Source organism: Athene cunicularia (assembly GCF_003259725.1).
Source record: "Athene cunicularia isolate RWA chromosome 5 unlocalized genomic scaffold, athCun1 chr5_part1, whole genome shotgun sequence".
Taxonomy (NCBI): Eukaryota; Metazoa; Chordata; class Aves; order Strigiformes; family Strigidae; genus Athene; species Athene cunicularia.
In genome coordinates, this window is record NW_020799101.1 from 7,436,071 (window position 1) to 7,462,097 (window position 26,027).

The 26,027-nt window shown below is 41.6% G+C and overlaps 1 protein-coding gene across 1 annotated transcript in view; it reads right to left on the reverse strand.

The window, feature by feature from the left end:
* The window catches only part of MTHFD1 (methylenetetrahydrofolate dehydrogenase, cyclohydrolase and formyltetrahydrofolate synthetase 1), a 36,569-nt gene extending 10,868 nt beyond the window's left edge, over positions 1 to 25,701 (reverse strand). The window contains exons 1-20 of the mRNA XM_026849217.1: positions 25,632 to 25,701; positions 23,026 to 23,165; positions 20,701 to 20,760; positions 19,953 to 20,006; positions 19,454 to 19,590; positions 19,199 to 19,299; positions 18,723 to 18,859; positions 17,215 to 17,326; positions 12,575 to 12,785; positions 11,774 to 11,947; positions 11,119 to 11,255; positions 10,781 to 10,827; positions 8,565 to 8,672; positions 8,389 to 8,463; positions 6,515 to 6,617; positions 5,300 to 5,376; positions 4,204 to 4,344; positions 1,179 to 1,247; positions 513 to 624; positions 187 to 326 (exon numbers count right to left, since the gene is read on the reverse strand). Coding sequence (XP_026705018.1) covers positions 187 to 326; positions 513 to 624; positions 1,179 to 1,247; positions 4,204 to 4,344; positions 5,300 to 5,376; positions 6,515 to 6,617; positions 8,389 to 8,463; positions 8,565 to 8,672; positions 10,781 to 10,827; positions 11,119 to 11,255; positions 11,774 to 11,947; positions 12,575 to 12,785; positions 17,215 to 17,326; positions 18,723 to 18,859; positions 19,199 to 19,299; positions 19,454 to 19,590; positions 19,953 to 20,006; positions 20,701 to 20,760; positions 23,026 to 23,165; positions 25,632 to 25,701 — 2,205 coding nt within the window. The remainder of the gene's footprint in view (positions 1 to 186; positions 327 to 512; positions 625 to 1,178; positions 1,248 to 4,203; positions 4,345 to 5,299; positions 5,377 to 6,514; positions 6,618 to 8,388; positions 8,464 to 8,564; positions 8,673 to 10,780; positions 10,828 to 11,118; positions 11,256 to 11,773; positions 11,948 to 12,574; positions 12,786 to 17,214; positions 17,327 to 18,722; positions 18,860 to 19,198; positions 19,300 to 19,453; positions 19,591 to 19,952; positions 20,007 to 20,700; positions 20,761 to 23,025; positions 23,166 to 25,631) is intronic.
* Positions 25,702 to 26,027: the final 326 nt, after the last annotated feature.

Here is a 26,027-nt window from a genome sequence, read left to right on the forward strand (position 1 = left end):
AGAATAAAACAAGCAGGTATGTACCTGTAAACATACTTTGTTGCTTACAAGCAACAGAGACACATGGATCCCTTTTACAACTGCAAATCTCAAAATAATTACAAGCAGATCAAACCCTACAGGTCTTTAAGATCAGAAAACAGTAACAGCCCCTCAGGCCTAAAGGAAACCTTGCCCAGCACTTACTGCAGGCCCTCCTCCGTGCATTTTCAGAGCTCGGACAGTAGCAACCAACACCACCACATGAGGCCGGAGACCGGAATAGCGGCACTTAATATTAAAGAATTTCTCCATGCCTATGTCTGCACCAAATCCTGCTTCTGTAACTAGAGTAGGAATTAAAAGAGAAGAAGCTTGTGAGAGCTTTGCTGAGTAAAGAAATCATGCCCTGATGATATAAATTGGAAGCTTCTTCCAAGACAAAAAAAACCCCAAAGACGGTCATGATAAAAAAAAAGGCAGATCCCTCCCTGCAAAACAAACAAACAAAAAACCATACCCCACTCACTTACCAACAAAACCCTCTTTACCCACAAGCTTCAGTGCTATTTTGTCTGCCAACACTGAAGAATTCCCATGTGCAATATTGGCAAAAGGTCCAGCATGTACAAACACTGGTGTTCCCTAGAAAAAGGGGGGTGTGGGAGGGAGAGAAAAAGAGAAAATCAGAGTGTACAATTTAGCAAATCTGCAGCATTTCAGCAGCTAAGTACTATGGTACCTGAAGGTAAAGAAAAATGCTTTTAGAAGACAAATCTTACAGCCTTCTGATCAAACATTTGTTATCAGTAATAAGTACTACAGGGCAAACAGGATTATTATAATCTGCACAAGTGGAGATATTAATCCTCTTAGGAAAAGGATGACTAAATCCCAGAATCTCTTTGCCATTCTCCTGCATCCACACCATTCAAATTTCCAAAACACTTCCTGGCATTAAAGACAATAGAAGAGAGACACAGCAAAGTTCAGTGCATTTCCTTGAGGTCATCCTACATGTCAGTGGCAGACCTAGAAAGGGTCTTCTAGCCTTCTCCCCTAGACCTGAACCTTGGGTATGAAACTGCAGTAAATCTCCAACTCTAAGCCGAGTAAGCCCATGCTGATTGTGATGAATGAACTAAAGCAGCTGCTTCTTGGCTCTGAGAACGCACATATAGCAAATCATCTGTGCTCACCTCTAGTGTCTGCATGAGGTTTGGTTTAACAGCATCTCTCATCAGGACAGCCAGAGCACCAGTCACTCCCTAAAAGAGAAAAAGGGCAATCAGTTTCCAGATGTACTGAGACCTTGAGACACTTCCTATGCAGTGTCAAGGCTCTGCTTTTGTCCTGGTGAGCTTTCAGGACCAGAACCAACAGTTGCTCTAGATATCGTAGAATGGTTTGTGTTGGACGGGAACTCAAAGATCACCTAGTTCCAACCCCCTGCCACGGGCAGGGACACCTTCCACTAGACCAGGTTGCTCAAAGCCCCGTCCAACCTAGCCTTGAAACAAACTCTAAAACTAACTCTATCCAGGGCAAGGCAGAATAACAACCTTTACATTCTTATAAGAGGATCTATGATTTCTGCTGGGGGGAGCCTCTTGGCTGTGACCTTGCTTGGCCATCACTTTGTACTGAAGGCATAAAAACAACTGCTATTTTGATGCTAGAGCAAGGCTAGTAAACAATAGCAGCGAGAGTTACCCTTAGGTACATATGGTTTACTGTAGCCCATTCAGTGGCACAAAGCAATGTTCTTAGGTCTTGCAGGTAGATTTGTCTTGGACTTTCTTCCTTCCTCATTTCAGCAACTAGGCTGTACGTACTGGCCTTAAAATGTCATAACAAGCTGCTACATCTTGATGAAGTCTCTTATGCTGAAATAACATTTAAAGTGAATCTCTGTGCTCATGAGAAAGACAGCTGATGTGAAAGGCAAACACTGGAGACCACGTTTCCTCTGAGATATACTGCAATTCTGCTTCCTGTGAAGGGAAAGCTTATGATTTCATACACATCTGCTCTGGGAAGAGAAAATGAGGGTTCGGTCATCCTTGTGACTGACACAGTCCAGTGGAAACCAAACTATCTTTTACCCAGCACTTGCTGTCATGGGTACTGAGCCAAATGTTAACAGCAGTTATGAAAACCTTAAACCATTATTTCTTTTTCTTCCCTTTTAATTTCAATTGGATTGCAGCACTCATTTATATGAAAGATTTTTTAAAAGAAGACATTCGCTGTTTTGTTTCATTTGTTTTACTCTTGCCACATGAAAGCTTATTTAACATTTAACAGATAAGCTTTAAACTTCAGTCATCTCCAGAATAATGAAAACTACAGAGCAAGATTTCCATGGTGACATTTCAGACCTGTGTCACTCAGAGGCACTTCAATACATCCCATCTCCAAAAACCTGTAGTCAGTTTTTGATTCCACATTCCTTCCCAGTTTCTTTGTGCTTCCTGGTACCACACTCATGACATCGGTTATATCAGAGCAGGACCCAGACATCTTACTGTGCCAGTCTGGTCTTTACAATCACCACGTTTCTGCCTGCATGAGGAGTATGTAACACAGTCCTAACAATGCAGACCAATGGCTGCCATCAGTGCAAACATAACATGCAAGAGAACCTGTTGGACAGGTCTGATAGCATCCAGCATTCCACAGTAGCAATGGACAAAAGGAAATATAATTAGATTTTTTTTAAAAAAGTATTCTTCTATCACCTGGACTCTACATAAAACTCTAAGCAAGGCCCTACCCAAGGACCATCTGCTTCCGCTATGGATGGACAGCAGGAGAGACTCCTGTTTTCTAGAACAAGGTTTAACTCAGGTACTTCAGGTTAAACTGGCAGCATGCTAGCAGTAGGAATTTAAAATCTCAAAGCTGCCTACAGAGCTTTGGCATATGCCCTCCCTCACTCCCAACAAATGTCTTACTTAAGGACATTTACAGATACATGGTTCCCAGCCTAGCCCTTTTTCTGCAAGGCCAGAGTCAGGCCACACCAGTAATCTATTGTTTCTTACGCTTATCCTGGGAGGAAGTAAAACAAACAAACAAACAAAAAAACCCCAAACACACAAGAAAACAAAAAAACCTCACAGTAAGATAGCAAGAGCTGGTAAGCCTTAATGCTGTGTCCCACCTTGCTGAAAGGACTGGTCAGGATACTCACCCTGTGGGTATTATTCTATCCCACTGGAAATGTTCATTCAGAAAATGCCAGGCAAACCTCATTAACACCACATCATGCAAATTTGTAATACTCTTGTCTTTAGCAAAGCAGGCTGTGAAATATCTACTATACAGGACAGCAGTAAGCACCGATATCATTACTGACTAGTGCAACAGTTTTGAGCTTGTTTTCCATCTTGAGGCCAAGTGGCAGGGCACAGTTCACATACAGGGCTCAATTCCCCTTCCCTTCTCCAAACAGGGTTGCCACCTTCAAAACATGTATTGAAAGAAGTGTCTGGGGCACAGGCTACTCCCCCAAAACCACACTGAAGCACCATCTGGGAGAGTGCTAGTTGACACACTCCACAAACATGCCAAGAACTGTACTAATAATTATGGTATGGACAGCTGCAAGACAGTGCTGCAGCTTGCAACTGCTGCTTAGGACTGGTAACAGACATCACCAGTGCTACTACATTCAGCATTTCATGCAGTGCAAATAAAGGATTTGTCCCCCTCATCAAAGGCTGCCTTACGGAGACCTTGCACTTTTTCAAAGGGTTTGGCTTTTGTAGAATTCACAGCCTCCCAGAATAAGATATTTCATCATGTGTAATTAAATTTGCACAAGGCTTTGTTCCTGCTCCATGTTTTCCTCACTCCAGGGAGCCTGAGAAACAGGATGGCCAGCAGGATGCATTTTGAGTTCTTCCGATTCGTAAATATGCTTTTTATCTAGAAGCCACTGTGTATTTCCCCATTAATTCCTATGCTGCTAGCTTCAACGTGACACACAGCACGTCACACAGCACCCTTTGTCTCTACCCAGGTCTCACACACACACTCTCTCTGGGTAAGGTGCTAGCCACACTGAAGTAAAACCTTCATTGACTCCAGGGGCTAAGACTATCATTGATCTTCTGTATGCTAAGGTCTTTTCTGTACAGAACTGTCTCTATGCTTTTCAATCCAAGGACTTTCAGAAGTAATAGGAAAAAGCATTTAAGAACTGAATGACTCTCTTACAAGGTCGTCTGTTGTAACTGGCTCTCCTCTCTTGCTGGAGGCTACTACCATTCTGCCCAGTCGCTTTTTCATATCATCCAACCCATCAGAGAGTGCTAGAACTGCCATGATTTCACTGCTCACCGTGATGTCAAACTGAGCCTGCAAGAGATGAATAAAGAATGTGAACATATCCAGATTCCTTAGCAGCAATCCTTACCTCCGTAAAATTCTTGAAACAATCATCACCATCATAACAAAAAAAGAAAACAAACCCCCCCCAGACATACAAGAAAAAAACCCCAAACCATTACTCTCAGAACACTTCATTTAATTTGGCTGCTTTAAACTGTTGGGTTTTTTTTTCCTGCAAAATTGAGTAAAAACTACTTATTCCATCGCTATTACATGACTTTCTCCTAGCACATACATTAATGATTCATGTAAGAGTGCTTAACACTAACAAATTATATTTTTGAAGACTGAGCTTACTAACTCATCTGACTATCACTGAACAGTACAGTAAAGGACAAAAAAAAAAATCAGATTCTATAGGAAATGAAGGGTAGAATTCATCTGACATAACATAGACACCTCCATTGAAGCTAAGCGCCCTAAGGACATTTTAAGTCAATAGAAAAAAGCTTTTCCGAGCACTATTAATTTGAACCATTAATTTGACAGTTACTTAAGGGATGAGAGGAGTCACAGCCCAGATTGCCTGTTTTACTCTATTGATTATATAATGAATCTAGACAACAAGCTGAGATACTGTGTCTAGCTTTGGCCAGATACACCCACCCAAAGCATTTGCAGTGGTGAAAATGAGCCACTTCCACACATCCTATTTACAGAGGGCACTTGTGTATCACTGTTACAACACAGTCATCCCAGTTTGGGAAGCCAACATTCAGGAGAGAACGGGGAAGGAGGGAACAGACAGTAAAACTAAACACTGCACTGGTAGCAAATTTAACTGCTTGTTTGAAGGGACTTCCTGTTTTCTCTTTAACAAGGTACTGGTAAAAGATGGAAATATCTGGAATTACAGAAACTTGCTTTAGGACCATGTTTTTCATAATACTTTTAAAAACATGCAAGAAAAGGGAACAATTACCATTCGTGAGAAGCCTTTTTCTGTTGGAGACTGTCCAATAGTGATTTTCCTAAGGAACCTGTCATTTGTGTCCAGTACTGCAAGGAATGCGGAGAGAAAGATGATAAGTCATGTTGCAAGTTGTAAGTCACATCTATGCCCTATTACAAACACTCAGCTACATCACCTACAAAGAGAGGATGGCAGTTTGACACACCAAAGGATAGCAAGTGCTACTCAATGCTATTCTTCCCCAAAACTGAACTACAACGCAAACACCCACAGTCTCATGCACACCCTGCACTGCATCCAGAGGGAGCCTACCTCCCTTTGCGTGCATTAACCACAAGTCCAAAGCCTTTCTGAAAGGCAGAGCTGCTACTATTATCCCAATTGCTTTTTCACCATTACTAGTCAATGTGAAATAAGGAAATTATTATAGGCAAGAAATGAAATTATCATTTTATAAGTTGTGATAAAATGGTCAGATTCTACCATTTAGTGAGAATAGTTTCACGCAGCTCCATTAACTCAAATTACCTTGGAATCACAAACTATCAAATACTGGCTTAAATTTGCTGTTTCTTACTATCTGCTTGGAAAATTCCAACTATTTCATAAAATATTTCCCATGAGGCAGACTGCTTTAGCCTCATTACAGGTTATGAAGTAAATTTTGGAGAATATATTTGATGTATTTTAATAATAAGAAGAAAAATCAGTACTCTTGGGGCCAAAATCAGAGAAAAATGTCCATAAAATCTGCCAGATCAGAGATTGATCTTACCTCCAGGTGTCTTTAAAAACCTTTAAAAAAATCTGGCCTTCATTTGCTGTCAGTTCCCAACAGAGCAAGTGGGCAGACGGAAAACTGAGTTTAATCCCAGAGCAGAACCGTCTCCTTGCTCACAAAGCTTTCTCAGTCAGGTAAAAGGGCTTATTGCCTACAGTTGCCAAACTCGACTCTCTCAGCAACTGACAAATCCAGAAACACAAACTTGCACCAATTAGTGAAGTCTTAATCTCTGTGAATTCAGAGCAGATTCAAGCCCCTGTCAGACCCTTTAGAAATGGGATCCCAGGTGCAGGCATCTACCCCACCAAACACTCATAAGGAAAGGCCAGCCCTGCCCTCTTTCCTGTTTTCTCAGGAAACACAGTTCCTGCTGCACTTATGAATCTCGCTTTTGAGACACATTTCTTCTTAATAATTCTTTCATTTAATGGCTCTTGTACCTCTTTGCCATGTTATGGTGCCTGGGTCAATGTCCAATCTCACAAATAAGTTAACTTCTTCCTTTGTCAAAGCCATAGGATCAGTTTTGTTAATGCCCAATTTCTATGGGAAGAAAAGACAAATAAAAGAAAAACTGTAATGAAAAGATTTACAGAAATGAACCTTTCACTAGAGCAATGAGCCTTCTGCAGCAGCATAGTCAGAAATAAGGAGGGGCTGCCTTTTGGGTGCCCCTTCTCCTAGACCTCACAGAAATGTAAGATGATCTGTAGTGGTGTGTATCTGGAAGCAGAGCTGCTGCTGGCCAGCTAGCAAAGAGTACCGCAGACAACAGAGCTCATTAAGGCAGGTTGTCACCGAGCTTTGTGCAAGGCATGTACAGAAAGAGTAAGAGAGAGCTCTGCAGTTCCTTGCACGCCTTATTCTAACCATTAGTCTCACATGCTTACATCCATTTCTCATTAGTTTGCCTAGGGTCACTGCACACAGCCATACGTATTTAAGACGCTGCTTTCAGCACACTGGTTAAGCAGCACAAAGGAGGAATTAAACAATTCAGTCACAAGGCTGTCAGCATCCCAGAAAGCTGATCTTGAACATACTGAGAGGATAGGCAGTTTGCCAAGTTGCTTAATTGAGAGAAGAATTATCTCAAGAAGCCTGATACAAGTGCAAGCCTAGGAATGAGGAAAACGATTGAGTTGATTTATGAACGAGCAAGCTTTTTTTAATTAACTACACAGCTAAGTCGTATTTTTCTCCTGAAGAACAGCAGGGAAGAAGAAAGCCTGTTCTCTTCCTCTTCAAGCACATAATTTAGAAAAAGAAATAAACAACAACAACAAAGATACCATCTTTCTGGAGTATTAGCATGATGTTCACATCTCGACATTTAATAACCAGAAGAATGATTAGGGTAGAGTTCCCTCAGCAGTCTGCCAGGAACACCAAGCAACATGACATAGTTTCTTTGCTCAGCACTGGAAGCAAACCACACATTCTCTAACAGCTGAGACATTATAGCCAATTAATAAATCAGAGTTCAGAGTTTTAGCTTCCTAAGTAGTCTGACTATTGCTCCTGACTTCCAAATGGCAACTGATCCAAAGTGAATACTGTACAAACAGGTTTATACTTTGAACAAGCATAGCAGGCCCCAGGCTGTCCTCCTAGCCAGAAGCTCCAAGCCCAGTGTAAAACTATTCCTGTTAACCCTCACTTTTGCAGAAGTCAGAGACATATGCCAGTTCACATTAATTTCTGAAGATCAGGGGAGCTGTGGTCTGCTCTCAGACTGTCACTCAATGACAGGGCTACTCATCTCACTGGGAATTTTTCTGGGGGGAGAGGAGGAGTGGGCAGTGTAGGGGACATATTTTTTCCATTTTTCCCTGTTTTCTCAATCTGGATAAGACAAAAAATTCTCTATGTTCTCTTTTTGCCAAACTTTATAAATTGCTCTTTTTTATGTTGGATTATCTATATAGCTGTCATGTAGGAACTATTCATCTTTAGCTGTTAACTAGGTGTAAGGTACAGAGACTATTCTGGTTCTTTTTTATACTGCATTAAGTACACTGAATTGACAGTATTAATAAAGGGCACTAACCCCTTTGCCTCTTCCCACTGTGTTGCTCATACAGCATGTGATAAAGTGAGTTACATCAATGATTCTTCCCCTTTGGGCTGCATCTCACTGTTTTCTGTGCTGCAAGAAGGGCTACCACACTTTCTGCACACTTTACATAAAAAAATAAATGCCAGAAGAATGACCTAGAGAAACAGACAAGGGTTTCTGTAACCAAGCTCTGCCTATGTAAAGGATGAGTAAATTGAACAGACTCAGAAACCAATGCAAAACCAGTGAACTTACCTGTAGTCTTCGGATCTGAATGTCTGAGAACTTCCTAACACCACTGACAGAAGGCACCAAACGGTTGTAGAGAGCCTTGCAGAATGAAAGAGGTAGTTAGTTAGCACTGCTGACACAACCAAAACATCTTGGCCAAAGTGGGCTGTGCTCAAATACATCACAAGAAAGGATCGTACCTGGTCAGTCTGAGTTAGCTCATGGAATATACGTGCGTCGACAGCAGCAGCAACCAGGTTGTTGGCTGCAGTGATAGCATGGATGTCACCAGTAAGGTGAAGGTTAAACTAGAGGAGATAAAACATATCAGTTACCTCATCCTGCTGCAATTTTCATTTATTTCAATTCATCGTAGACAGATGGAAAGAGAAGTATTAATAGCAATGTTAAAGTGGGTGAGGGTGGAGGGGGAGAGATTGCTCAGTGCAGTATGTGGAAGAGAGGAAAGAATTTCTCTAAAACAGAAAAATGCCTCCCCCACATTTATGTCATTTTACAAACTTCCAGAACGAAGCTTCCAAATGAGAAGTTTTTTTTTTTTCCACAAGACCAGTTCTCACAGGCTCCCTGACACCTGAGAAGACCATGGTATGGCACATCTGCATTGCTCCTCCTTCACCTTCCTTCTGACCCACTCATTATTTGCACAACAGGTTTCACACATACATTAGCTGAAGCTCCCACAAAGGTATCTGAGCTAAATTGAAACTAACAACCTTGTGCAGTGCTAGCAGTAGAGCTGTGGTTGCACAGAGCTCTGCATAAGCTAATCACTCAAACACACAGTATCGTAGGCAGAACTTGTAGACCACGTACTACACAGTGACACTGCTAGTAGTTTTCTTCGTTCTATCTCATTAAAAGGGAGTTTGAGTGGGTTTGTCTACATGAGTTATCTGGCTGCATGTAGCTATACTGACAAATGGCTTGGGATATACAGCTTACGTGACAAACTGGCATTAGGGCAGGGGAGTAAAAGGTGTGGTTAAAACAATCCTTTTCCTCTGTAGCAGAGCAGCAAAGAAGGAAGATGAAAAGGGGATGTTAGAAAAGGTGATAAGACAGAAGACCTTACAATACTATTTTGTTCAAGTCTTGCTATTATGGTCTTGAAAACCAGATAGCTAAAAGCAGAATGCAGCTAGTCACACACTGATTATAAATCCTAAGTAGTAAATGCTAATTGTTGTCTCATTCTACATACATGGAACAAGAAGCAATTATTGCTACCTTGTTTCTACAGTAGGAGTTAAAAGTTTTTCACTTGCTAATCTTTTCCTAGGATGAAAGCTGCATGCAGAAATATCATTTGATATATCAAGGTCATTACTGTAACTAGTGACTCCAGATACTTCGATTTTACGAGTCATGCATTGATTAAAACACCCCCACAAAACTATGTGTATTTATATTACGTGGGTCATACTTAAAGTCCTTTCAGCCAGTTTAGTTCCAAGAGTGGGGCTGTTTCCCACTGTTGCACAGTGAAGTATTTCGCTTGCCTTATTAACACTCTCAAAGAGGAGGAGATTATTTTTCCTGTCACATCTATCATTCACACGTGTTCCTGGCACCTGACTAAATCAGTATTCTGCTTCCTTAACATTTTCATCTTTTATGGACTTGCTGTATCAATTGGAACAAACAGCCCTTCTGATTATTTCTGCTTTTCTTCCTAAAATTGCCCTGTGTCAATCTATAGTGCACGAGACAAAGGTAGAATTCTACAGGCAATTACTTTGAGAGTTGAGAGAAGCACGAGAGCACGTGCTACATGTGCCATTCAATTCCCTGCCCCCAGACATAGGATTTTACTTGTTGCCAAGTCACATCAGAAATATGCTGCAGTGCCAGTGCCCCACAAGCTGAGGTCTCTGTATTACTGATTTGCAACTTCCCTTCTCCCATTTCAAGTTAGTAATCTAAAACACAAGTACACCAAAATAGCTCACAGAGAGTCGGTGACCACTGCTGTTGACAGAACTACTTAATATGCTTCCAAAACATATTAAGTCATTACCATCTTCTTTTCAGTGCTGGGAAAAAAAAAAAAAAAAAAAAAAAAAAAAAAAGAAAGAGGCACAGGATGTACTTTGCTCAAATGCATACAGCAATTCAAGGCAGAGAAGGGATGGGAACAGTGGAACTGGGAATTCCCAGTTCCATGAAGTTCCCTGACTACACAGACATCCTTCTGAAACAAGCAAAGTTTTGGGTTGGTTTGTTTGTTTTGGTTTTTTTTTAAGAAAAAAAGCTTTGCTGAAATTAAGCATCCAGTTCTTAGGAGTGCTACATTGAGCCATAAACAAAAAAAGATTTTGTAAGTTATGTGACTGCAGTATCTCTTCAAGATCTGAGAGCGATATATGCAATGAGGCTTTGTATAAAGAATTACCTCTTCCATGGGGGTAATTTGACAATAGCCACCACCTGCAGCTCCACCTACAGAGAGACAATAGTCAAATCATGCAAATAAAGGTCTCTCTAGACCAGAGTGGTATTACATGTGTTTGCTTAATGGTTTTAAGAAGGCAGCTACTGTTGAGCAGCTTAGTTAAATCCCAGCACAATGCCTGAAGACAACACTGAAGAATTTACCCAAGGTTTTTCCTTCTTAAAAAAGAAATGCAATTGTAACTGGGAATTATGTAAAACCACAATCCAGCAGAATAAAATCTCTGAATGCCATCTTTCACCATTTAGTCCAGCTGCAAGCAACTGAACAGCTCATACCTTTTATACCAAAGGTTGGTCCCTGAGAAGGCTGCCGAACACAGGCAAAGACATTCTGGTGAAGGTGTGCTCCTAAGGCTTGAACAAGACCAACAGTGGTGGTGCTTTTCCCCTCTCCCAGGGGAGTGGGAGTTATCCTACAGTGAAAAAGAACAACAGACACAATTAAACCCTTGTAGTGGATGAGACCCAAACCACAGGGATAAAACAGTCACCCAGTGACTGCAGTTAATGCCAACTCAAATTCTGGATTGGCTCAGAATTCAGCTAATCTTCATCGGTTCAAAACAGGAATGAGATTGGCAAATTATCACATAACTGCTGAAGACTTTTCTCTGAAACAACCTGCTAGCTACTGTTGAAGGCAGGCTGCTAGACTAGGAGAACTTTGACTACAATCCACTCTGCCCTTCATAACCCTAGCCTTGCAGACCAAAACAATTCATCTCCAGAAGAGAAATGTTAAACTACATTTTTGCCACGAGAGATAAATCTATTTCCCAAACTACTAGATTTTCACAGTGTGATTTAATAAAATCCAGAGCACCTTGTAGAGTCACCTTACCAAAAGGCAATACAATGACAAGCCATGCTAATAAAATTTCTCTTCACCTTGACGCTATGTAAGTGATGCCTCCGTTAAGGAAGTACTTACCCAGTAACAACAACGTATTTGCCATCTGGTTGGTTCTTCAGCCGTTTCAGAGCTGACAGATGAACCTTGGCTTTAGTTTGGCCGTAGAGCTCCACCTCATCAGGGAGCAGGCCAACTTCTCTTGCAACTTGATCAATGGGCTTGGGTATGCAAGACTGCGATATTTCGATATCACTTAAAGAAAGAGACGAAGGTCAATTTGTAAATCAAAGACTTCTCACAAATACCCCGCTTCTGCATGGCATAAAGTACAAACACCTAATTTTAAAATTCTATATTTTTACAGATTTTAAAGTTCTATATTTTAAAAAGGAAGCTTTAACTCCTCCTAGTTAAATGAATCAATCTCACTGACACTGGCTACATTAGAACAGACACATTCTTAGAGTTGCCTTTCTTCTTTAAAAAAAACCCCACAAACCAAACAACAAAAAACCCATCACCAACCCTCCCCTCACTCCTCCCACCCCAAGAATGCCTTTTTGTAGGCAATGTGTTATGCTCCCTTATGGTATTTTGTACAGTTTCAACTGCTCCCTGGGGACTTGACACGAACAACTCCTACTCCAAGATGCTAGGTTTTTGCCATTTCAGTCAGACTGAAAATTTTCAAAAACACAAATGTCTTGCTATTTGCTGGTCACTATTAAAAATTAAAAAAAAAAAAAAAAAACAAAAAAACCTCTTCTCCAACATTCCTTAAGGTTCATCTTCTTTCTCAGTTAACTGAATCCAAAATGTTTGGACCAGAAGTTAGAAATCCTAACTAGAGCTCTGTAATAGCAAGAAAGCACAAGTTGCTTTGGTAGCGTGCTGATGGTCAGCAGCAACATACCCCAAAGGCAAATGTAAAGATGACCAGCAGTCTCAATCTGCCCACGTACCTGCATTAACATGGCCACAGTCATAGGCCCAACGCCACCAGGAACTGGGGTAATGTAGGAAGCTTTTTCCTTTGCTGTACTGTATGCCACATCTCCTACAACTCTTTTTCCACTGGCCTTTGTGCTGTCTGGGGATTTAAGGAAAAAGTAAGCTACACACCACATTTCACCAAAACAACAGAGGAAGCAGCACTGACTGAAGGTGAAGTCTTTTCCTCTGTTGGGAGTAAACAAAACAGAAGCTGAGTACCCAGGAAGCTGCAAAGAAAGAAAAAGTTAAAACAATATCACAAGATGAAGCTGTTATCATCATACATCACTCAGAGAGTGTCAACAGCTTGTGCAACACATCTTCCCATTAAGCACCATTTATGCTCAGCCAGCCAGATCTCCCTGTCCTTGAGAATGCCGGTATTTTCTCAGTGGCATATGGCCCACAGGTCAGTCTGAAGATGACTCCAAAACAAATGCAGGGGGACCAAAGCACAGACCAAGTCTTACATCTGTGCAATAATAAAACACAAATGGGACATACAATAGATGTCACTTGAACCATCCTTTCGCAGCTCCTGCTGTATTGCTCTGAAGGATTAGTAGAGCTTCCAATTTGAAGAAAATAAAAACCAACGGTCTAGAAGAAGTGAGACAAGAAACATGGCTGACTTCTTCCAGAATCCCAGGTTTACATTTGCTCTGTCCCGTTTTGGAGGACATCTAGGCCTTACTATGAAATGTAATCACCCACCTTTACAGAAACTAAAGACAAAAAGTACTGAGCTTTTCAATTACTCATTGCCATTCTAATTATGGACCAGCAAATGCTGCAGTTCACAGAGATCAGTCTTATCAAAACAAACCTCACAGTGGTTTAAGAGAGCTCCAGTAGAATCCTGAGTAGGAGAGCTCCTCTCTCTGTGGCAAAAAAAAAAAAAAAAAAAAAAAAAAAAAAAAAATATCCTGCTGCACTACATGACCTGACAATTCAGAAGCAGATATAGCACTTTTTTTTCCAGTGGTGACCTTTAATCTCACCCATACAGAGAGAAAAAGACAAAATGCATTAGTAAACTAGCACACTCATCTAAGGAACTCACTGATTATAGAAAGAGCATATCAAAAAAAGAAAATTTAAGTTTTTCCTGGAATGGCAGATCCTCATTTGGGAGAGTTTTAAGCAGTGTGGAAAACATGAAGATAGATTTTAATGTTGTTACATTGAAATATTATATTGCATACAGTAATTGTATGTTCAAACAGAACACAAGCAGTAACTTTAACATATTTGATGAGGGAGAGGAGTGGAAGAGAAACCAAGCTCCTAAAGAGCTGATTATGTTAAAACCAAAGAGGAAATAAAAGCAGCGCCTGCCAACACTAATTTTTAGCTGCATTGTTACTAACAATTAGCAGCTTGGATGTTTTGCTGTGTTTGTGTTTTAAGCAACACTTCTCCTCCCTAAAGTTCAATGCTTGAACAGCATCACAGCTGTTAAACAGTGTTGCTACAGCCACTGTCAGCTTTGTTGCCTGAACTGCAGACCAATCTGGCCTTCCAGCCTACTGACCAGTTTAATTAAGGATGCAAATGGCAAATAACAAACATATTTTCTTCCAAGGATGCCAAGCATGCTTACCAGTCACCTTGGCCAGGAAGACTCCAGGCCCAAGAATGAAGAAGATAAGCGATGAATTAGGCACTCCAAACACAAACAGCCTAATCTTTTACATACACAGTGATAAGCAGAAGTCAAACAAACCCCTGGTCCCTGCCTTTGCATCCACACCTCATGCCAAGCACTGCTGAGCACAGCTTAGGAGCTATTCAATTACCTTTAAAATACTCTTGAAGGAAAGCTCACATACAACACTTTCCATCTCTCCTCATAATTTCACCTTCACAATATTCATCATCCCACTCTTAAAAACACCTGAACTAGTTAGAGAGTATCAGTGACACTATAACTATTCCCAGTGCCTGTGTCTTGGGTCCCGTAGGTTCTCTAGCCAGCTGGAACACATGACAGAGAGCATCCAAGGACTCTGAGACCAAAGAAGTGAAGGACATGCCTACACGTATGGAATGAATAGGTATGATGTTCTCCACGAACTCCAAGCAAATTTGTGCCAATGTACATGCAGCTGTAACAAGTTTCTGGTGGATATATGACTGCAAACACACAAGGCCATACACAGCCCTCATTTATAAAACCTGCTTGCAGTCTGCTTTTTCTGGACACCACTAGGAAAGGTGTTTTGTGAGGGATCCAGTACAATCTGATCCCATAGGCCTGTGATGCCAGCTTGATTCCCAGTACATGCAGATATAAACAGAGCATCAAGTCAAGGCTTTCTGTATCTTCCTGGTGTTAGAAGAGCACAGCACTGAGATCCACAGACACTGATCCTCCTTTGCTGCTCTCTCACCCCACTGTTCAAGACTCTCTGTTGGCTAGGCCTGCAAAATCCCATAGCAGAGGAGGACTTTGAACAGGGTTGCTTTCCCCATCAGGACTCGGGGAGGGACACTCCAGAGACTATGTCATCTCTGAGAATATCCTCTGGCTACACTACTCTCCCTTCCTGCAGCAAAGCAATTTCTACAAGCATGGAATAAGGCATTCAGAATATCTGCTGGACTACCCTTTCAACTGCAACAGTGGGGAGAAAAAGATAATAAAAATCCAGTTTGGAAAGGGAATAAGACACATTTATCTGCCCTAATAGAGGTTTCAGAAGATCCTCTATCTCTATCTGGACACCTGGAAGAAATACTGTTCAGCTGGAGCACACATGAACACAAAGCCAGATGTGCCTGCACTGCCTATTGTAGCCTCCAAACTGAGAGGCTCGGGAGTATACAGGCCACCCTCCATTCAAAAGCAAACAGCTGCATTTGCATGGTGCTACATGGCCCTAACTTTCTGAACTCCAGCTTGGCAAGCCCACATGAAGTTAATGTCCTGTTATGTCAAATCACCTTGGGATTTGCCTGTACAGGCCACCAAAACTCGCAAAGTTTAGGCATATCCAGAGATTGCCACGTCCTCCAGCTGCAACTCCCCTCTAGGAGGCACCTAGCTGGGTGCACTTACGGCTATGCCAAGATGTGTAATAACTGTGATGTTTCTCCCTCTACCATGTTCAAAGCGCCATCACAGCTAGCAGCAATATTCTATCTGTGCAGTGATGTAGCTGGAGAAGCTGGCAAACTAGCTGCTATTCTTTCTTTCTGTAGCATCGCAAGTCCTACAATACTGGCACTGATTTCCCAAAAGATTCATCTGAAAACTTTTTCGCAACCTATCAGAAGGGAGGAGGCGGCAGAAAAATTCATCAACTTCAGAAAACCACAGGAAAAACAAGTCGTGGCATCCATCATTTTGAAATCTGACAATTTCCATGGTACTCTATTAAGCCCTGATTACCGAGTCTCACACCACCATTAAGCATATTGCCATGCAACACTGACTAGGCTGCCTGTACCAGCAGCTCAGATCTCAGTGCACCGCCCAAGGCAGACTAATTGTAAAGAAACAGGGAAAAGGTCATACCGTCGTATGTCAGGAACACAAGGGTAGTTTTATTTGCAACATGTTAGCAAAGCAGCAGTGACCCTGTGGGTTCTGGCTATTTGCCTCAGTTTGGGGAGCTTAGCACATATACATCAAGCAACAAACAGCAACAGCAGATGACTTTTTAATTTTAATTAGACAGAGGACTAATGTTTTTAAATGCAACTCAATGTCATCTTTGAGGAACAAGACTGCTGAACAGAAGTTTCTTTACATTCCATTAAATAATGGCAACAAAATGACTGATTAATTATGAAAACTACCTTTTGAAAGCCTTGTGGGTGTAGCTGAGATAGTTGGATGGTGACTAATTTTCCATATCATTCAATATCTGTAATTTGGATTTAAAACGAGATGAAAACAGAAATTGCCAGACTGTCTGTTCCTCCTTTATAAGCAAGGAGTAGCTAAGTGAAATCCTACCCTAAAATCCATTATGTTAAAGCACTTTGTTCTATGCCAGAGCCACTGTCACCAATACTCTTGCAGAAGCTGCTTTGTTTCAAGTCAACAGCCTAAGAAGTTAATGTGGAATTCAGCAAATACACAGCTACTTTAAAAGACTATTTGCCATTTAATGCATTTCAAACAGAACAGCTTAATCAGATCTAACTGCAAAGTAATGACAGCAAAGCTGCCCGCTCACAAGTGACAACAGCAGCAAGACTTCACTCTGTAGTTGGGGCAAATTACATGGAAATTCTGTTGTAATATTTCCTAGGCCTTCTCTTTCCTCTACTAATTGTCAGCCTCACTGACGGCAGAAACAAAACCACCACTGATCTGCTTTAGGACAGTACTTCAGATGAACTTTTTTTATTTTGGCAACTTCAGAGGTTGGCACCATTACCTAAGACAGACTTAAAAGAGAAAAGAAGTCCGCATTGACTAGAAACACCAAGGAAACAGTATCCATGTACTTACTTAGCAACTGCATTTATATACAAATAAACACATCCCCACTCTTTATACATTACCCACGCACCTGGCACATGGTTAATTCCACAGTCTATTACGATTGCACCAGGTTTGATCCATTCACCTTTCACCATTTCAGCTTTACCAGCTGCAACCACCAGGATATCAGCTTTACCAACCTATGAAAAAAAAGCCAAACAACTCTCTATCACACAGGCAGTGGAAAAACACAGAAGTGCTTCAGCAGCAACTTAGATCAGCTTGAAATGCAGAGAAATTGTGTGCTCACCCACTGCCATCAGTGGGATGGAAGGGCATCGTCAGCAGTTAAAGGTCGCTAGCAGTTCCTTGGCAAGGACAAATTCCTGCAGCCGGAAATTATGGCCTATTTTCACTCTCCTACCCTAAACTATTGCTAGTCGACACTTCACAACCTCCTTTGAACTCCTCCATGATTCCCAAGTGGATCATACCAACTACTTTTAGATAAAAATAAAGCCTTCTGCATATTCTTATCTTCCTCCCTTCAAATATCCCTGCATATTCAGCTGCTCTTTTCAATGCTAGAAATATACCCAGCACTCATCAGACAGCAGCCAAGAACAACCCCTGCACAGAACTCTAAGTGGCACTTCGCTTGTGGCAGCACTGTCTTGTGGTTTTCATGTCCAGGACTGTGTAACATGCAACTGTAATTCAGCACTGATATTCGTTCAGACAGTACTCAGTGAATTTGACAGGTCTGGTCACAAAGCTAGTGCTAGAGACTGACTAAAGCTTGTCATCAGTTCTTGCGCTGCTTCATTCAGGTTTGCTTAGGAAGCTGCAATCCCTTGGAATTTTTTCTGTTAATCTTCAAGGGAGATGAACTTAAAAATTAAGTTTTTATTAAGAATTAGCACCTCAATTGTTAATCAACCTAATGACAGTCTTATAGAACAGCAACTTAATGGCATGAAGCACTGCAGTGTTTCTGATCTTCTTTGCCAGTTATATTCAAATACACCTACCCCCTTTTCAGCTTTAATGCTTGCCTACAGAGCCTGGAAGTGTTGATTGCTCTACGAAATCCAAGTAGGTGGCAGCATAGAAACACACTATTTCTGTCACTCTCACGGCCTAAGAGGAAAATGGTACCAACTCCCAGTCATAGAAAATAGACTGGAAAAAAAAAAAAAAAAGCCCTGGAGAAAACACTTGGTCTAGCATTTCCCAGCCATTAAAGCAAAAGACCACCTGGCCTTTTTTGGAAAAAAATTAAAACATATGCTGTCTTGCAGGCCACTACATGGAGATTAGGAAGGGATGATTAAATTCTCAGCACTTGCCCAAAGAAAATAAGAATAATTTTACTGTTATAATTAAAACCCTCTAATTAAGGCCAAACATAAACCATATCCTATTCTAGTGGAAGTATTTACACAACCATGCAATGAACAGGACTGGGAAAATGTTTCAGATGAAAGACATCCCAGACCCAATGACAGAGTAGCAATACACGGAGTAGCAATGTGCAGCAGACAGCACTGGCTTGCAGCAGGTAACTACAGCCTCATGCATCTACCCTGTCCTTACCTCCTCAGCCAGAGTTGAGGTCTTTGAGTGACAAGTGGTTACCGTTGCATGATTCCAGAGCAGCAGGTCGTGCATGGGAGCACCAACAATCTTACTGCGACCAACTACTACAGCTCTTTTCCCTGCAACCTGGATGCCTGCACCACAGAAAGTTAGAAGAAATTAAAAATAGGTCATTGCGCATTCTAGTATGAATTAACTCAAATGGCTCTGGAGTCTTTTGGTTAGTTTAAGTCTGGCACTGGCACTTCAGGATACTGTCCTTCTTTCTGGGTTGTGTGTGATAGGGAACTGGAGTTGAGAGGGAGGAAGGAAGGACCACTTCAAAACTAGTTATTTTCCTTTCTGAAAAGGCAGAGATGAAATGTGGCACCTCAGCAAAAGTTTCAATGCAAAGCATGGCCTTGCAAGGTGCATCATTTCTCCTCTTATTGAAGACTATTGCACTCATGAAAAATGGATGAAAACCTCCTTACCTGTCTGCCTGATAAGTTCCATGCATCCTTTTGGTGTACAGGGAATAAAGCAGTCTCCAAGGTCCCCTCTAGAGAGTTTCCCAGCGTTGATGCTACTTAAACTGCATTTTGAAAGAACAAAGACCAAGTAAGACTCCCAGCCTCATGGTCACTATTAAAAATTAAAAAAAAAAAAAAAAAAAAAAAAAAAAAAAAAGAAGAAGAAGTTTTCTTCTGGAGTAGCTGTCATGCTCTCCAGGGGTGAAGTAAGTTTACCCATCTACATCCTTCTCAGGTGCAACAGCATTGGTTATTTTTTCTGTATTGATGGGTTTATCACTGTCAAGTGGCAGCTGCACTATAAAGCCGTGAACAGCAGGGTCTCCATTCAAAGAGGCAATGCACTTGAGGACCTACAACAAGTAAAGACCAAAAACCTAATGGCCGATAAACTGAAATATGACTGATGCAAAGGAAAAAGTACAGTCCTATCTGAAATGACACACACAGTACATCTAGTTTTTTCCACCCAAGAATATAAATGACTCACATTTCTTATTCTTAGAAAAATACCTGTCAAAGTCTCTAAATTTTACATTGCAATGTTTTAGTTTTCTTTTAAAAATAAAAAAAATCTCAGCAGGTTTCATATCTTTTATCATCAGTTAATATCTATGGGCAAGCAGTCTTTTTTTATAAAATGAGAGGGAAAACAAACTTACCTCGAGCTCAAAACCAAAATTATGTATTTTTCATTATTGGCTGTGTTACTTACGTCAGCTTCTGTTGCTGTGTTCGGCAGTTTTATGTGATTGGCACTGATCCCAATCTGCAAATGAGAACACCAACAAATTATCTGATTTCTGAACAGACATCAGAGATTGATCCAGCTATTCTCTCAGTCCAGCCCAGCCACAGCTGTATTCTGTCACATTTCCCAGGTCTATCTACTGTTCATGTGGCTACAGTCCTATTATTTGGAAATACCATCAATGAAAGAGAAGATTAGTGCTTTGCCTACTTAGATTGGTCCATATTTCAACTGTCCTATTCACCTTTTGACATGAACATCATCATCTGGGCTTGACAGCATGCTGCCTTGAAATGCCAGCAGAGAAGATGCCAGGTACCACCCAGGGAAACAGGGACCCATCTACATTCCCAGCTGTAGCACATCATGTACCACTTGGTGACAGATGCAAGGTAATTGCAGGTACAAGACATTCAGGGAGGGTAAGTGCATGACCACAGTTCAGGAAAGACAGAGCATCAGCACTGCAGACACATATAATCTAGGAGATGATCACACAAAAAGTGGCACCAACCCACGCTGTTGTTACCAGAGTACCTCACTTGGCTGTCAGGTTACATACCTATACTACTTCCTTATAACAAGGAATTCAGACCAACATCAGTTTCTCCAATACGAGAAAAGCTTAGAAAAAACTTGCATCTGTTTTTTCATATTCAGATTTGACCTACTGTAGGAGGATAAAAAGAAATACTAAGAGCTTGGGCATTACCTCAGCAGCAGCCTTCAGCTTCATATTAATGTAGAGGTTCGAGTCATCCCGATTTCCAACCTAAGGTTGAAAAGACAGTTGAGTCACACTGCAGAGTAGAGACCCAGTCAGAAGTTGAGATGGGCTTAACCCTTAGCCTTCTTGGCTTCCTGTGAGCTACACCAAGGAGACAGAGGTACTCTTGAATAACTGTTAAACACACTGATAGAGGATATAAGTAGCTGGAGCTAAAGGCAAGTTGTCTGATCTCCTGCATAAACACTATTTACACCTGTTGGAAAACCTTAGAAACAGTGCTCTCCAAAGCAGAAGATACTGCCTGCCATCTGATCTGAGAAAGTTAAATCTCTAGCTCATTAACATGATCAGCAGGTGCTGATAACATCCAATTATCTGATTAAGGCTTTCAGTAAAGTTGGGTCTCTTTGATACCCAGGATTCTTAATTTTATGCACATACATGCACCTTGATGGAGAGATTTCTTTCACTGCTGATTTGTACTTTGAGAATTTTCCTGCCAAAGAAAAACCATACAAAACAAGAACAAAGGGATGCACAAAGAGAAAGCAGCAAGTGGAACAAATGCCTGTAGTTTCTGACAGTATTAGGTCATCACAGTACAACTGCATTTCAGAAGACTGCTTGCAACATCCAGTATGTTTTGTTAAAGGTAATACTCCTTGTAACCGTAAGAAAATGAGGGACAAATAAGGAAAAGCTGATAAGCAAACTCTTGAAACCTTGTTCCAAGGGAGCTATCCTTGGTTCTCACACAGATTACAAACTGCAGGGGTGAGTGCATTACCTGGTCAACTAGTGTATATTAGTTCTTCTTCTCCAGGGTTAAACAAAGGGGCTGTCTGCCCTTTAAAGTCTGCTGGGTTTAAGAAAAGGTATGCCTCATATAGGGCAGAAAAGAAGGAAGAGAGCAGGCATCAGATGTCAGCAGACAGACCACATATATTGTGCAAAAGAGGACATTCTTGACTACAGGACAAGATTAACTTATTTTTTGAGCTCAGAGGACACCAGATACCTCCCAAGAAAAAAGCACATATTGTGTGGAGTTATTGTAGCTAATTGTCCTGACTTAACTGAAAAACAGACAGCTGAGAATATCAGTACTAAGAGATGAACTCTAAACTCAGACTGTTTGCTGGCTTACAAAAGTGTCAGAGTGCCAAAGAACAAACAGCTTGTAAAGGACTCATACAATCCAGGATTGAAGAGAACACATGCCAACCAAGAAAAAACTCCACCAACACTACAAGACAGCAGTTTATGAAGATAGATTACAAGGTCAGCAGTTCTGCATCTTCCAACAAAGCATCCCTTCTAAACACCTGAAGACAAGTCTTCTGTAAAGATGATCTTTTTAAACCTAATGGAAAAGAAAACCAGAAAAAAACCAACAACCCACAAACAAATTTACTCCCAGCATTGAAGAGGAGCATGGTCTTTGCATACTATAGTGGTCTTAGCACTGGAATCAAGACACAGGCGCCAAGGAGGTTACTGGGAGCCCAAAATACAGAGTAAGAACAGAAGCCACTTCTCTAAGCAGCCGTGTTCAGTCCATTGATCCCTTGTGGCCACCCAGTTCCTTCCTGTCATGACATGCTACTGCTAGTCACCTTCTGACCTAAGCACAAAGTTTCCATTTTTTTATAGCTACAAGGAAAAAAAAAAAATCACCTGAATTCTGCCAAACACATGCCAAATCCCAATGCTTATGAGTGTTTTTTTCCCTTGCAAGTGTTTCTGTGTAGACTTGCTTACACTTCTGACAGACATCCAATGCAGTAATGGGATTTTGTTCCATCCCCTACACTCAAAGTCACCTTGACCAAAGGTGGTTTTGGTTGTTTTTCCCCTGCCCCTTGTCTCTCTATGTTCTGACATAATAGTAGACGAAACCCCTTAATAAACATCCCATTTCGAAGATTTCTGGTACAAGCATACCTCTGAGAGTTGACAGGCTTTGGGGCTCACACAAATACAAAGACTTGGAGTAAAGTCTACGAGCACTGCTTCCTCATAATAGGCAAGAACCCTACTTTCACCATTTCACAAATGTAATGCTCAAACAGAGAACTGCAAGGGTCTAATGAAAGAAAAAAAACAACCCCAACCCCAAAATATTTTCGGGCCTTAGTACTTGGGGAAAAACATTACAGAATTGTTACCATCTCACAGGGAACTGTGCTCTTCTGTTTCTTACAAAGTTACCATTTGCAAGTCAGCTTTGATGAAGCTCTTCAGCTGTGCACTTACCATTGCAAAGCAACACAGATTTTCTGTAGTTGTCATTAAAGAAAACAATACCTGCAAAATTGCGAGTCCTGGTCTGAAGCCTGGAAATTTCTCTTTCATCTCAACAACTTGTTTCTTTAGTCTCTCTCTCACTTGTCTGAAGAGGAAAAAAAAAAAAACAACCAAGGTAGAAGTTAACAAGGGGCTGAATTCTCATACAGTGCTAAGTCAGGAGTTGAAAAGATGACAGATGGGCAGACTGGCAAACACATACGTATACCATGAGTACACAGGTCGTGGCAATCTCCAGAGAAGATTAATGTCCATAAATCACTAAGTCATTTTGGAAAGTTTCATTCAAACTTTTTTTTTTTTTTTTTTCCTAAGTCTACAATTGTGCTTCTTCACGGTGTCATAGGATACAAAGGTTAAAAAAGCACAAAATTGGGAATGAAAATTTCTGGGATTTCAAACTCCATACTCAAAAGCAAATGCTCTTTCCACATATGCTGTACCAGAACTACCTGTCTTTCACAGGCACCAGTCAACACTGTCACACATGTTGTCCTGGTAAAGGATGATGAATCTACAATGGTAAAATTCTGGAAAATAGGTAAACAAACAGGAGGTACCCAAAGCTACACCTCTTCTACAGCAGGTCAGTACCGTGTTTTTCCATTTCCTGCCTGCTTGGCCTAACCCATGCTGGGGAAGCTGCAGTCCTACACTCACCTTCCTGCCTCCAGTCTGCTTTCTGTCCTTTTTGACACATGCAAGAAAATACCCCCTGTCTGAGAGCTTCCAAACAAGACAAAGACTTTTCCACGGGAGCAGGAAAGAGAATGGGAGGTGGACAGACAAGAAGCAGTGAGGAAAATCAGCCTGGTACACAGCTCAGGTCAACTCTTCAGTGAAGACAAGTTTAAGGATACAATTGCTAAAACAAAACTTTGAAAAGGAAACATGAGAGGATTCACTGATTAGTTAATCTAGCTCAGATGTCAACTCACACACCGTTTACTATGCAGTGTTTTAGAGATAACAAGTACCCATCACTGATAAATTAGCCGCAGACAGCTCGAAAGCCACTGTCACCATACTCCCCAGCCTTGAAGTTTTCTAATTTCTCAACTGCTGCCCAGCCCCATGTGCATGATCCTTCACCAGGGAAGGTGGTAGGGAAGAGGTCCTGGTTCCAGACTCAGCCGGCTCTTTTAAATTTGAAATTCTGCCAAAAGCCTGGGTGCAGCCCCAGCACCACTGCTCTATCTCCTCACCTAAGGCAGCCAGGATTCAGAGAGAACTGACCAGCTGTGCCCATCTGATGGGCTCATGGTGCTGGAAGGAGGCTGTGGCACGTCACTGCAAATGTAGGAGATGCTCAGAGGCAAAGGCCAGGTAAGCAAACCTCACAGGACACCAGAAGCTTCACAGGTCTGTTGTCCTCCATGTGATCTCTAGCCCATGTCCCACCCACTGTTCTCAGAGATGAGAAGATGCTACCATCATGCTTAGCAAGTCTGCCCTGCTCCAAACAACCTACCATTTCAAACACAGATGGTCTCCTTGTGCTCATCTACCCTCAAATCAGTATCACAAGGTCTGCTACTTCCGAAGCAGAACCAGACTTTCCAGACTGGAGAAGGTGCTGTTGGTGCCAGTTCATTAAAAATGCGAACAGCAAGGGTATGGGGACAGAGTAAGTAGGTGATGCCAGCTGGGAGGCTGCAATTTCTGCCATATAGGGAAATTCCAGGATGACAGATAGTCAGCGAAGCCAACTCAACCCTGAAACTATGAGCTCCAAATCAGAAATGCCAGTGGCAAGGAGAAAAGGGAAATGGGAGCAACACAGGGCTCTGCTGCAACCCAGCAGCACTGATCCCAGAGGACGGTTGCAGTTGGCCCAGCCAGAAGCAGCCCTCAGGCTGTTCCAAGTCTCACCCTCAGGGAATCACACAGCCTCCGGCTCTGCCCCAAATCATGCATCTCTCCTGCTGCATCCCAAATCACATGGTCAGAGATTCGCTGCACCTGAGGAGTGGGTTCAGAGTATTTATAGGTGTTTGAATCTGGCCAAGCTGTTCAAAGTCTCTTAACAAGCTTCAGTAAAAGAGGTTGTTTTCCATTTTAATTGAGAAATTGTTCCTAGGCTCCCTTTAGCTATCACCTCTGAAGAAGACTTGACACAAAGATTGGCTTGCTATGACACTGTTTTCTGAACTCATCAGCCTTGTCCTAGCAATTCTTCATGGTGAAGTAACAGAAGTTCATCTGCTGGGTGGCAAAAATCACCAACTGCCTCTCCTTACACTCCAGCTGTAAGCCCCGGAGAAGGCACCAAATCTACAGCTGCAGACACAACAGGGCCTGAGCTCACAAACAAACTGTAACAACAATACAACGATCTCAAGGAGCATCAGAAAACCACTGTGCATGGCATCTGAGAAGGTCCTGCAGGCCAGCTCTTTGAGGGAGCTTTCTAAGAACAATCTCCACTGGTCCAGTAAGTAAAGCACAGCACTGATTTGTAGCCTGCAAACAAAAAGAAATGCAAAGAAACATATCAAAACTTATGATGCAGTAAAGCCCTCATAAGGGACAGCCAACTGGAAAGGATCTCAGGTCTAGGTTTTACTTTTAATCCAGTCTTCTCAGTGGAGAAGAAACAAGCCTACCCAGGGGTCTAAGTTTTTCTCTGTCCTCTGTGAGGCAGGTCGGTGGTGTGCTTTCACCTCCAGCAGTCATGTCTGTTCACATATTATATTGCTGTCATTTTCTGTAATTAGGCACTAGCTCACTTCCCCTTCAGCTACAGAAGGTGACACGCACAAACCCACGAAGTGGTGCTGCCAGTGCTAATTTGCTTTAGAAGCCTTGAATCAAGAAATTACTTGTTAGACAGCCACCTAGTGTTAAGTACCACCGCTTCCTACTTACAAGGGTCACAGGTTCAAAGGTTTGTGAGAAAATTAAGGGAAAAAAAAAAAAATCCTTGTTTTATCTCTGAAGACTTACAGATACAAAATAAATTTTGAAGCTAGCAGCTATTTAGTGATACAATTTACAAAATT